This window comes from Thermoascus crustaceus (assembly GCF_041956765.1).
Source record: "Thermoascus crustaceus strain CBS 181.67 unplaced genomic scaffold VTN00scaffold_10, whole genome shotgun sequence".
NCBI lineage: Eukaryota > Fungi > Ascomycota > Eurotiomycetes > Eurotiales > Thermoascaceae > Thermoascus > Thermoascus crustaceus.
In genome coordinates, this window is record NW_027192536.1 from 1 (window position 1) to 12,805 (window position 12,805).

At 48.7% G+C, this 12,805-nt stretch overlaps 2 protein-coding genes across 2 annotated transcripts; one reads left to right on the plus strand and one right to left on the minus strand.

Annotated features, from left to right (window-relative positions):
• Positions 1-5,757: 5,757 nt before the first annotated feature.
• On the minus strand, positions 5,758-9,275 carry VTN00DRAFT_2415 (uncharacterized protein; the record flags this gene model as incomplete). The annotated part of the gene is made up of 2 exons (XM_069428631.1): positions 5,758-5,963; positions 8,966-9,275. 2 exons carry the CDS (start codon positions 9,273-9,275, stop codon positions 5,758-5,760), a joined length of 516 nt encoding a protein of 171 aa, XP_069283467.1.
• Positions 9,276-9,939: 664 nt separating this feature from the next.
• On the plus strand, positions 9,940-11,227 carry VTN00DRAFT_2416 (uncharacterized protein; the record flags this gene model as incomplete). The annotated part of the gene is made up of 3 exons (XM_069428632.1): positions 9,940-10,384; positions 10,474-11,114; positions 11,168-11,227. 3 exons carry the CDS (start codon positions 9,940-9,942, stop codon positions 11,225-11,227), a joined length of 1,146 nt encoding a protein of 381 aa, XP_069283468.1.
• Between the last annotated feature and the right edge of the window lie 1,578 nt (positions 11,228-12,805).

Here is a 12,805-nt window from a genome sequence, read left to right on the forward strand (position 1 = left end):
ACCCTAAAAGGCTCTCTGTGTGGGTATCAACGTCAAACATGCCCAAGCCAGGGAGACGAGGCTGGCTGGATCAAACTTGGTGGTTTGAATTTAGATTGAGTCAGCCGCTTGCAGTCGAGATGTCCGAAGCCATCTGATGGCTGTCAATTTCATGCAAAAGGTTCATACCTGGTCATGGAAGGACAAAGCAGCCTATCGAAGAATCTTCCCCGGACTCGACCAGAGCCTGTCCCCGAACCAGTTACAACATCGAGGGGCTGAATGATGATATCTTCAAGAACGACAGCAGTTACGGGCTCTTGGCCAAGAGCTTTTACAACAGATGTAATGAGTACAGCGGGCTGCTGAACGATGGTAAATTCAACTCGGCCATCACATCCTCGAACTCCTATTTCAACCAGAAAAGCACACAGCTGTATGTGGAATACTTTCGGCTTGCGTGCAAGATGAGTCCATACAGCGATTACGTGACTAATACAAATCTCTACTACTCTCCAAAGCATATCGGTCACTTAAGCGGGCGCAGTTTGCCAGTGGCGACTGGACCAACCCCAGTATGGAGATTTTTATTCACTTTGTCAAGCTGCTTGCCTGCAGTGCCTCCACCGCGGAGGTCGACTCGATTTATGAGAGCTTGACAACAGGAGAATATGCGCTGGACCCAAGCGCGTTTCCACATATCAGGCCCAACTTGTAGAAATCATACCGCAGCTGGCTGGCCGCTGATTACTTGGGTTGGAGCGATCTTCGAGCCCGCCAGTTATTTTGCTCCTGGCTTTCGCAGGAGACCTATGGTCTCCATTATCCGACTTGTAGCTTTTTTTGCGAATTGGTTCAAGTAATGCAAACCGTCAAGTGGGTCTTGTTTTTCTGCAGACTCGCATGTCGTTCTGGCGGATGGGAGTACAAGAGAGATCAGCATGATCCAGGAAGGAGACGTCCTTTCCCACACTTTTCGAGGAGGGAATCGAATTGAGAGTGCAGCGACAGTCGCATTAGTGAGCAAGCCCAAAAGGTCTCGAAGGACCCTTTATTCATACCGTGACATGCCTCATGTCAAATTTACTGAAACGCATCCGCTTGTGGAAAGCAGTGGCGATTCACACCACGGGACCCTAGTTCTGAAGTTCGTCAATCCAGATCTAGCCAGCGCATTGAATCCATCGTGGAAATCAATCCCCGCGCTTCGAATTCCTCCTGATTCCCTGGATCAGCATGATGGGAGATCCAGTGATCCCAGCGAGATCCTTTATGACCTTGTTTTTAAGCCTGAATCGGTTGAACTTGACGAGGGCCATGTAGCTTCCAGGCTGACGACTTTCACCATGGCCAATCCTAACGGCCGGAGAATTGACGTTGCCAGCGAGGCGCCGGTCTTTCAATGGTGTCCTTGCACAATGAGGTTCTTCAAGCACATGCTCGAGGAACTACTGCGCGGCAGCCATGATATAGCTTCGATAGCTCTCCTGGCTTATCCATCCAGACACTGTTATATGGCCTTCGTGGGCAGAGGTTGCTATGGATGCGTGGGCTATGTTACAGCGGGCTCCTTCAGAAGAGTCTTTTACCGAGCAAGACTTCTCCATCTCCCTTGGTCGTCTGCTCCTCCACGGTAACCCGGGGGTTAGGGGAAACCTACAGCCACAGGACATTGCGGACGCCTTTGAAAGCCTTCATGCGCAGGTTGGGCGGAGAATCGCTCATGAAATTCTCACTGGTTGGATCCATATGCCCCCGGCAAGTTCAACTATGGATGATGCAAGCAGGTTGGGATAGGATAGGGTTAGGAGGATGAGGTCTGCAGAAGCTCTCGGCAAATGTTTTGCAGCGAGGCTTGTAGAGCAACACACGCAGTCCTCCTGCACATCAATTTGTAATAACCCTGAGCCATCCGCTGTTTATCAGCCTTGATAGACCACAAAAATGAGATCACTCTTTCTTGCCTTTTTAGCCCTCCTCTGGAGGATGGTATTATTATTATTATTATTATATTCAAGTTTAACGTCCATACCGAGCCTTCCGGCTATGACAGACCCATCTCTTGGGCGAAAGCCCCTATCAGTTTCTAAATTCTTCTTTGATCAATCTGTGCCTTTTCCTTGCCCCAGGCCGCCTAAATGCGCAGGGCTTTTGGGCCCTAGAAGCCCTCCTTGGTGTCACTGTCAGTTTGGGTGTCACCTACCTGCTGCAGGCCACCCTCCCCTGCTATCCCTCCCCCTCTCAATCCGCCTCTTCAAGAGCCTGTAGCCCCCATTCATTGTCTATTTGTGCTCTGACAATTGCCTGTGTCTCTTCTCCTGGGGCGCAGCCTACTCTTGTGTCTGCTAGAAACTGCAGAATAGCCTTGGTAGCCCTAGGGTCCCCAAAGAGCCTTCCCTCAGGGTGGCCCTCGGCCATCGTTGGTATGGCAACTCTAGCCCTGGTCAAGTTCTTGTATAGAGCTGTTCGCTGCCGTCGCCACTGTCTACACTCAAACAGGAGGTGGTAGACTGACTGCTTGGGTGCCTGGCACCCCGGCATGCCTCTGATTCTCGTGCCTGGGTCTTTTGTAGGTAGGTCCCAATGGCCGCATGGCCTATTTTAAGCTGGTAGTACCAACTGGCTATCTTCTTTAGGGCTGCAGCAGCTACTGGGTCTTGTCTCCAGCCAGGTTGTGCCCTATATACTCTCTGAGCTCCTAGGCTTCTGCGGCCTAGTGCCTTTATGAGCCATTGCTGTCTATGGGCCCAAATTACTTCTGTGCGAGCTCAATTCACATAGGACAGGGAAAGCTCTCCAGAGCCTCTTTGGAGCGTCTTTTCAGCTGCTTGTTTAGCTGCCTGGTCGGCCTTTTCGTTCCCCTCGATGCCATGGTGCCCAGGGACTCATTGGATTGTAACTTGCCTGCCTTGATAAGCTCGGATGGCTAGTCCTTGCCCGGGGCCTGGTTGTCGGTGTTGGAGTCGTGCAATGGCTGCCTGGGAATCTAGTAAGATGGTGACTGGTCCCTGGCCACAAAGCCTTGAGGCGAGCTCTAAGGCCCTGCATGCTCCTATAAGCTCTGCATGAAACACTTCCTTCCCCTTTCCCAAGGGGATCTCCTGTGTCTGCCAAACCCCTTGGGGGTTCTGCCATGCAATGCCTGCGCCTACCTGGCCATTTTCTAGCTGTTAACCATCTGACCAGAGGCTTAGACCTGGGTGAGCCTCCTGGGCGGCCTTGAGGGCTTGGTCGGTTGATAGAGTCTTTATTTGCCCTGGGAAGGATGCTGGGCTTGTCTCAACTGTCTTCTCAAAGCCTCCAGAAGGATCAATAGGGATAGTGCCAGCTAATTGATAGGCTAGCTGTTGCCCTAATGACCATGGACCCTGGCGTCTAGCGCTTCTCTCTGCCCATACCATGTCACCTTCTGGTTGCTCTTCAGGCTAAACAAGCCTAGCTGAGTTCACATGGTTAAAGGCTTCTTTAACATCTAGGAATAGAGCTGCTGCCAGCTGCTTCTGTGCCCATCCTAGATGGACCTCATGAATTAGGCAGGCCACAGCATCAATAGCGCTTCAGCGTCTCCGGCTCCCCATCTGACCTGGGTGTAGAGCTCCTGTTGCTTCACAGTGGTCTGCTATGGCATTGGCAGCTATCTTCTCAATAATTTTACCTAGGCAGCTTAGAAGGCTGATGACCCTATAGGCCTTGACTAGGGTATAGTCAGGTTTATTAGGCCTCTGAAGCAGGATCCCTTTAGCAGTCTTCTACACCTGGGGGTGGGTTCCTAGTCAAAAGCATTGCCTGGCTATGGCCACAATCTGTGTACTATTCCAGTCCCATAAGAGGTGTAGGGCTAGAAAGTTTAGCCTATCAATTTCAGGTGCCTTTCAGGTTGCCTGGTTGAATAGGGCTTTTCAAACTGCCTTCTTGCTGACCTGTCTATGCATAATGCTCTGAGGGAGGTCGCCTACTAGATTGCCCTCCAGTGCAGGTGGGAATGCCACTTCCTGTATCAGTGCTTCTTTTTCAGCAGTTGTTGTAGCCAACTGGCCTTGAGGTTCTTTCAAGGTAGAGGTTGTAGTTGCACCTAGCATCTTTAGGCTAGTATAATGAAGAGCTTGCCAGCATTGGGCAGTATCCTCCAGGGTTAGGGAGTCTTGAAGCTCTGCTGAGCCCCTGAGAAAGGTCTCCCAGCATTCCCACTTTGCCCTCTGGATTATCTGGTAGCAAGAATTTTGGGCCTCACGGTGCTCCCTGTCGCCTAGGTTTCCTTCCTGCCATGCATGCCTTGCCTGGGCATATGCTTGTTGTGCCCGCTTGACTTCTAACCCCCACCATCATTTTGAGTAGGGCGAGATCCTAATTGGTTTGGTGTATTCAGTGAGGATGGCTGTAAGTGACTTTGATCCATATTGCCTCCCCTGCCACATCTTTTTGGGAACAGTTATCCAGCAGTGGAGGCCTCTTCTCTGCTAGATCCTTCTATGCTTGGGTTGCCTTCTTTAGAGCTTTCTCATCCTCTTGGAGGGCCTGTATCTGCCACTCTGTAATAGTTTTAGAAGGCTCTGTGTGGTCAGATTTTAAGGGGTCCCATTCTAGAATAATGGCCTTATGGTCTGACCCTGTTGGGTGGTCTTAGTCAATAGTCCAGATAGGAAGTGGTCCTAAATCTAGGTTTGTGAGAGTTAGATTGATAATTGAGATTCCTGGAGTAGATTTTGGTTGTGTTGATATCTCTGGGTTATTATTTATATACAGGTTGTACTGTTCAATTAGCATCTCTAGTGGCCCTGCATTTGACTGAACTATGACCTGAGGGTTCCATAAGATGCTATGTGCATTAAAATTGCCTAATAATAGGCACCTTCCCTTAAGAAGCTGTCTCCAGTTAGCATCCTTGATTGCTTGCCGGCGCCTAGAATTCTCCCCCTGCCAGCAATATTCAGCTTCAAGCCAGTTGTCATAGCAATTCACAACCCAGGTTCTTTAAGCTCTTTTCTGAGCTCTGCCTAGTTCCCATATGTCAATTGCCATAAGGTATGGGTGGCTAATAAGGTCTGTGTGAGCTTCAATAACTAGCTGGTTGACAAGATCTCTTTAAACAGCAATAGCCACCCAGCAGTCTTTGCACTCCCTCTTTTCAGGCCAGTAGAATAAGAAGCCTCTATGTTGGAAATCCCTATTGATATAAAGTTCTTGTAGGCAAGCTAGGCCCACTTCTAGCTGAAGCCCAAGCTCTAGAGCTGCAATAGTTGTTGCATAAGCCCTATGGCAGTTATGTTGTAGTACTAACATACTGCAATGGATGTAGGTACCATAGGGGGGGGGGGTCTGCATATTTTCCATGTCCATATCACCTTGGATGTTAGTAGGTGTTTCTGATGCCTGTGTGAGGGCTGCCTGTATAGCCTGCATAGAACTGTCTTCTAAGGCTTGTGTAGAGACTTCTAATGTGGCCTGAAGTTGGTTCTGGGCTAAGCTGTCACCTATTAGGGCTTCATAAGACTGTATATAGAAACCTCTTTGTCTGCTTAGGTGCCTTTGTGCTTCCTGGATCTTAGGGCATTTGCTAGCAGTAGCTAGGTGTAGGCCACTACAGTTACCACATTTGGCAGGTAGGTGTTGGCATGCTGTCCCTGGCTTTGCCAGGCAGTTGACAACCTTACAGGTATGCTTCACTCCTTTATGGGCCCCTGCACATATAAAGCAGCATGGAGGTTGGTCCCCATAGGCTTTGAAGCTATTATGCCTGATTCCACAACATAGCAGGCATATGGTGTCTGGTCTAAGCTTCTAATACTGCTCTGTACAGTATCTAGAGCCTTCAAAGTGAATCCCATTAATAAGAAGCTTCTGGGATTCCTCCAGGGAGCCCACTGTGATCATAATGGTAGAGCCTTTCTTCTGGCTGCCTTGAAGCTTCTGAGGGTTGTAAAGCCAGGTAGGGTCCCTCTTGAGCCAATACTCAGTGCCTAGTTCAATTTCTTCACAGGTGAGGCCTAGGCCTAGTGTTAGGTATCTCTGTGTTGGCACACCATGCACCTTAACTCAATACCATTGCTCTGGTAGCTCCACTGAAATCACTGATGGGTCAGCTTTGCATGCTGCTGCCACTAGAAGGTCTGTATAGTAGTGGACTAGCATAGAACCTAGAGAGCCTTTCTCTAGGAGAACTGTTATAGCTTCTGACTCTGTATAACCAGTGTCAACTGTGTGGAGGAAGCCTGGGAAGCCTTTCTTTGCCAGGGCCCTATTTAGAGCAAGGAGGACCTCCTCCCATTCAGCTCTAGAGGTCTTAATTCCCTGATCTCATCAAAAGATAAGCCTGTGTGCTTCTTTGTTCTTTTCCTTGACTGGCTTTAGGTTGCCTGGCTCCTGGCTTGTGTGCCTTATAGTGGTAGGCTTTGGGACCTGAGTCTTCTGCTTTTTGCCAACTATCTGCCACTCCTGGCTTCCAGGCCTGGTAGCTAGTAGTGATGCCACTTCTGCATAGGAAGATCCTGCCTTTGCAGGCTCCTTTCTCACCTTCAGTTCTTGTTTCTTAGTCACATTTGCGGCTCTGCTTCATGGCCTGTGCTCCTCATCTGGAGGAGCTGGTTGAGGGGGGTCTTGATGTTGCTGGGTGGCTGCTGTAGGCTGAGTCTGAAGTTTGCTAACTTCTAGTTCTAGGGAGCTGATTCTTTGTAGAAGGATTTCTTCCTGGGCTTGTTGTTCTGCTATCCATTGCACCTTGAGGTTGTCCATGGCCTCTGCAACCTGAGCCCAAAGGGTCTCTAAGTCATCCTGGCATGCTTGCTTGATATTACCTCCTAGGGTACATAGGTGCTTCCTGATATCTCCTCAAGGATTTTGGTGAATGACTTTGCTCCATAAGGGTTTCTGGGTGGCTCATCATAGCCTGTTCCGTCGCTTTTGCTTGCTTGACTTTGTAGGCGACTGCTCCTTAGGCTCTTAGGGCCTTTAGCAGGCCCTTCCTGAGTTCCTAGGTGATCTTCCTGATTGTTTCCACTCATAATAAGCCCCAGAGGTCCGGAGAGATTCCATTGACTTGGGGTTGGGGTATCCGGGACCCCTAGGATTTCTGTGAGCTGGCTGGCCGCATGTGTGCTCGCCGGGGTAGACGCGTGAGTGCCACCACCACCATGGAGATTGATTATTCGAATCTACCTAACTAACTGACCACTATTTATTCTCATGGACTTAGGGGTTAAGACCTTCCGAATATGGATATGTCAAGCGATTCCGAAAGATATGATATATCGATGTGATATATTGATGCAATATTGTCAGCCGAATATTACCACTATACCCTAGTGGTATACCAAGAGACCTATCAGCCTATTCAGCACACGCCGATCCAGGCATCTCGAAGGTTATAATCCCTGCAATAAAGGGATCATACTGTCTATATTTAAAACCACCTATTTTCCTTTGTTATTTCACGAAAATGTCTCGGGATCATGAAACAAAGAAGTATTCGGAAGGTCTTGACCCCTAAGTGCATAAATAGTGGTCAGATAGTTAGGTAGATTCGAATAATCAGAGCTTTCATCATCATACCTTCGGATTACTAGGTTCGCGCAGTCCGACAAGTGTCTTTGACCCAATCCTGACAGTCCCAATTATTGTTGCTATTTTTAACAGGTACCGTACTTAGAATATGCTGTAGTTTTGAATATCCTTCCTCAGAGATTGTGGCAAAGCATTCCATGGTTACCAATCTCATATTTGTAGTCCAGGGATCACGCCCACGCTGTAAGCAGTGGAATGTCATCAGAACCAAATTTATTTGTCACATGGAAGCCATCGAAGCTATCATCTTTGGAAATCCAGATGCTGGCATGGCGCTCTCTACTAAGATCTGAACTATCATGCACGGCAACAAATACTTTGATATTTGTCTTGACCACAGCAATCTCAGACATTAAAGGCAGATGCTAGGAGCGGAATCAAGACAACAAGATTTGTGAGGCTCGGATATTGCTATTGAAATAATATAAATCCTGGCTGGAGCCAGAATCATAACTGGCAGCATCAATCAGCACCAAAACGTGGCAAGAAGGGCAGTGTGTTTATACTTACAGAAATCCAGATCTGTATGAATGGACTTATATTCCCTTCCAGAGGCTGCTTGATCCCTCAAGTATCTTTACAAAGGACTCGTGCTAGGTCTTAAATCATAAACCTCGCATAGTCTACGTGCAGGCAGAGAAAAATGTGCAGGACAAGCATACAGGGGTCTTTTACAGTCAGCAGTGTGCAGCCACCATTAGCAGGCCAATGACCAGCTTGCAAGCACTACAAGGTGTATGCATTGGAGAGTGCGTACTAGTCCAGTGGACCAACGCACGTTACTCATAGTATGCAATTAATGGAGGTATACAAAAAGAGAAGACAAGACAGATGACCTCTGTAATGTTGAATATAGAGCATCACAATACCGTATCACAAAATATCAGATAGCAAAAGCCCGCCGGTGAGCATACATACGCCATTATACAAGAGACCAGCCCAGTTTGTGCATTGCGATATGTGTGACGGCGCGGCAGACACCTAGGCGGTAAGGTGTGCGGTGTTGAGCATTCCTTTGTCTCCGGGATACTGCCGGTCCTACTTCCCTATATATCTCACATTGCACGAAGCCCTGCAAATTCTTTCCTTGCTTTTCCTCTTATGCTTTCGATTCTGTATGATTAGCTACCGTAGTAATACATAATTTTACTATGACTGAGCGCCGTCACAATATGTATCACTTAAACAAACAAGCTAAAAAGCAAAATAGAAAACGAAACAGAGTCTAATTGGACCAAAAAGAGTATTAAAGAGTATTAGGGAGGTACTCGCGAGACTGTTCCGTGCACAGATTCCGCATGATGATGCATCAGATGCCTTTTGTCCTCTAGTTCCACACGGCAGATATTGCATTTGATTGTCCTGCCTTCTGGCCAAGGAGGCCTCACATGTGTTTGCCAAACATGTCTGCTTAGGGACCCCGGCGTACTGTATTCTCTGGTTCGCTTCTCCATTGGCAGTCCAGGGTTCCCAACACAGAGGAAGCAGATCATCGGTCGTTGGCCTGGTGAGCCTATCCGAACTGATGCGATAGCCTGGTGGAGAGCGACCACATCCGCACCCTCCTGTGAGCACTCTTGCCTTTTCGCATGGGTGGATGTAACAGCATCGGTGGCGGGACGCTTCCGAGACTGGATGGGCCGTAACGGCGCGCCCTCTTCCACATCACAGAACGCAATCACCGCATTGATCGCTGCAATCCAGCGGCAATATTCGGCTTCGATCGTGGCGCCCGGCATGGTCAGATACCATAGTGGGGTTGAGTATACCATAGGAGGATTAGGCTATATAAGGACACTTATTACCACTATATAGATAGCTTTAGTTCTCCATGCTCAATAACACATTGTTACTTGGTTACATACTGGTAGGTCAACAGGCTAACCTACTATCAAGTATACATACTTGATAGGCGCTCTACTTCACCTTAGTTGTGTTACCTCTACCAGTTAGTTACTCTCTTGTGTTTGACCTAGAAGCCCAAGCCTCCCTACCTTAGACCAGACCACCGTTGCGACTCGGGTCCGAAGGAGTGCGTAACATATACATGATAGGTTCTATCCGGAAATACCTATCCGCTGGATCATGAATATGGATCATAGAGGTGGATTGTAGACTTGAATCGTGAGGATGGATCATAGATGATCCATTCATGTCACGTTACAGAGTCTCCCCCCATCAGCCTCGCTGACCGTTCCTAGGCTGCGCTGTAACATTGACGTTGAGCACCGAATATTCAATTCGTGATAGACAGGAAGTTTTCTTGGTTTGAAGCAGAACTGACCCCTGAGAAACGCAGCCGCAGGTACGGTCACGTGCGGAGATCGCCGGTCATCCTCGCGACGCGTCGACGGCGATGTAACAGCACGACATGGCGATGCGCTCTCGCCAGTGGAGTCGACGATGTCGAAAAGAGCTCCGCGAGCCTCGTCCGCGCGCGAAGATACCTTAGATACTCCCACCTCGCAATGGCTGCCAGCTGTGCGACCTCTGCGACGTTTTCGCACTTACGTGCTCCTCGCTATCTTCATCCTCGCAATCTACTATACCTTCCACCGGTCACAGCCGTCCTCCTCCCCATTCCTTCGATATGATTCGATCGACTGGTCTCGATATGCCTACAGCCAGTACGCGACATCTTCCGCCTATCTGTGCAATGCAGTCATGGTGTTCGAAGCCCTGCATCGGCTGGGAAGCCGCGCTGAGCGTATACTGTTCTATCCAGAAGAATGGGATACGGTTGTAGAGAGCTCCACCGATCGGAACAGCCAGCTGCTGGTAATCGCACGGGATAAATACAATGTTCAGCTAATGCCGGTCAAAGTGCCGACGTTCAAGGAAGGCCCAGGTCTGTTTGGATTCTGAATCGTTCCTCTTATCCAACCGGTAGACGATCAACAAACGTACTGAAGCTAACCATTTGCGACGTGGATACAGAAAATGCCGCTTCGTGGGACAAGAGCGTCGCGAAATTCTTCGCCTTCAGCCAGACGCAGTACAACCGTGTCCTCCACCTTGACTCGGATATCACCGTTCTACAGGACATGGATGAGCTGTTCTTTCTGCCCCGAGCTCGAGTGGCGATGCCACGGGCCTATTGGGATTTTCCAGAATCGAGAAAACTTACCTCGCTGCTTGTGTTAATCGAACCGTCATACCGAGAGTATCAGGCGTTGATGAGTGCCGCTCAGCCTGTTATGGCCGGTCAAGTCGTGGTCAATGAGACGGGGCCCGTAAAATATGACATGGAGCTGCTCAATGAGCGCTACGCCGATTCCGCCCTCGTCCTTCCGCACCGGCAGTATGGGCTTGTAACTGGCGAGTTCCGGTCTACCGATCACACCAAGTTTTTAGGCAATGACTATGAAGACTGGGACCCCGACAAGGCATTGAGTGAGGCTAAATTAGTGCATTTCTCAGATTGGCCACTACCAAAGCCCTGGGTTATGTGGCCGCAAGAACTGTTGGCACAGATGTTGCCCAGGTGCAAGAACCACCCTGGTACGCCCAAGGAGAGCGGATGCAGGGATAGAGAAGTATGGAAGGGCTTATACGAAGACTTTCGGAAAAGGAGAAAGGTACGTGACTGCGCCTTATTGGTTTAAATAAATAGTAACATGGTCCTCTGTAGGATATTTGTAGGCTCCTTAGCTACCCAGCGCCAGACTGGCCGCCAAGACACGAATCATAGTACTGCTCATGTTCTAGTTTTCAATATCCACCTCTGTAGACTTGTAGGCCTGTAGAGTCCATTCAACGTAATTCGTAGACTCGGGAAGCCACCGATTCCGGAGGTTGCCCACGGAAGTGGTATGGGAAGAATGCGTGGATTGATTGTGCAGTACGTAGACCTACTTGACAAAGAGATGCTGCTGATGCAGCCTATACACTGTTCCCTTAGGGCTTTATTCTTCCAGCTCTGCGGTATGTATGCACATCGCTGCCTCATTAGGGATCTGAGGCTGTTCAACTGCTGCCAGCGCGAACCCTTTCTTTTATCCCTTGATTCCAAGAAGTAGCGAGGTTTCTAAGGATGCGGACACGGCGATAACTACCATTTGCATAAGCGTTGATACTTATATCTCTAAGAGAGCACCTAGAGCGACAATGGACAATATCAGGTGTTCAACACAGGCACAACCTAGTCTTCACCTCTCTATTTCGAATGTCGAACCCATGCCAGGTCTACAGATAGACGACGTTCCAGGTAACATGAATCCATACATCTGAGCAGCCTGATGTTGACAAGCGAAGATAAACATTCTATTTCAACGAATCTATCTTTCCGGCCCAACAAAAGTCATTGGTAGGTCTTGTGGTTCAAAGACTAATGTGGCGAATAGCCTGGATTGGAGGTTGCAGTGGACGAATAGATTTGCATCAACCTCTCAGCCCACTTTCACGAGTGAAAAAAAGAAGCGAGTGACGGTAAGTTCTCCTTCGATATAATGGGTTTATAAAAGATCTGAAGATGCAATGCGGTCGCTATGCAAGTACAGTGTCTTGAGATCTTTTATGTCACGGAACTTCTGGCTATCCATAATGCGCTTTCTCATACCCGGCTCCGGCATAGCATTGCCGTTCATCCTTATCTCCTCTGCATATGGGAGTATCGTCACGGATGTGTTTACAATTAGCTGTGCGCCACTCACTATTCAACGTTCAGATCCCATCATTGATCCAGGGATCGCGTCCTCTCATGCTCATATTGTTGCCGGGGGTACAGCTTTTCAGCGAACTATGGCCGAAGACACAGCTAGGAACTCTAATACGACTACTTGCAGTATCGATATCGACAAAAGCAATTACTGGATTCCTCAGTTATACCATTGCATGCCCGACGGCCAAGGTGAACTGATCGAGTGCCAAGGAAATGTGAGTTCCTATTTTCTTCGCACTACTCCTCCCCAGGAGCTTATCTATGCTTCAAGGTCGTCTATTATATGAACAGAGTGTGTAACTATTCAGCTAAGGTTACGTCTTGTGACAAAATCGAGGTTCCACTGGCACCTCCTGCTGGGCTGCGGATGGTCGCTGGGAGTCCAATGCTTCTTCGGTAAGTCGAACCTGCATTCCCTTTTCTGACCGTGGACAAGGCCAATTCTATGTTTCTGTGGTAGCGCACACAACGATTCGGACTTCCGTCAAAGAGCTATTTCACACATGTGTTTGTCTACTCTATGGGCGATCCGACAGGATATGGTCTACACGGAGATTTCATCAACGGCTGGACTGATCAGGACGCGCTGCAACAAGCTTACGAGACATG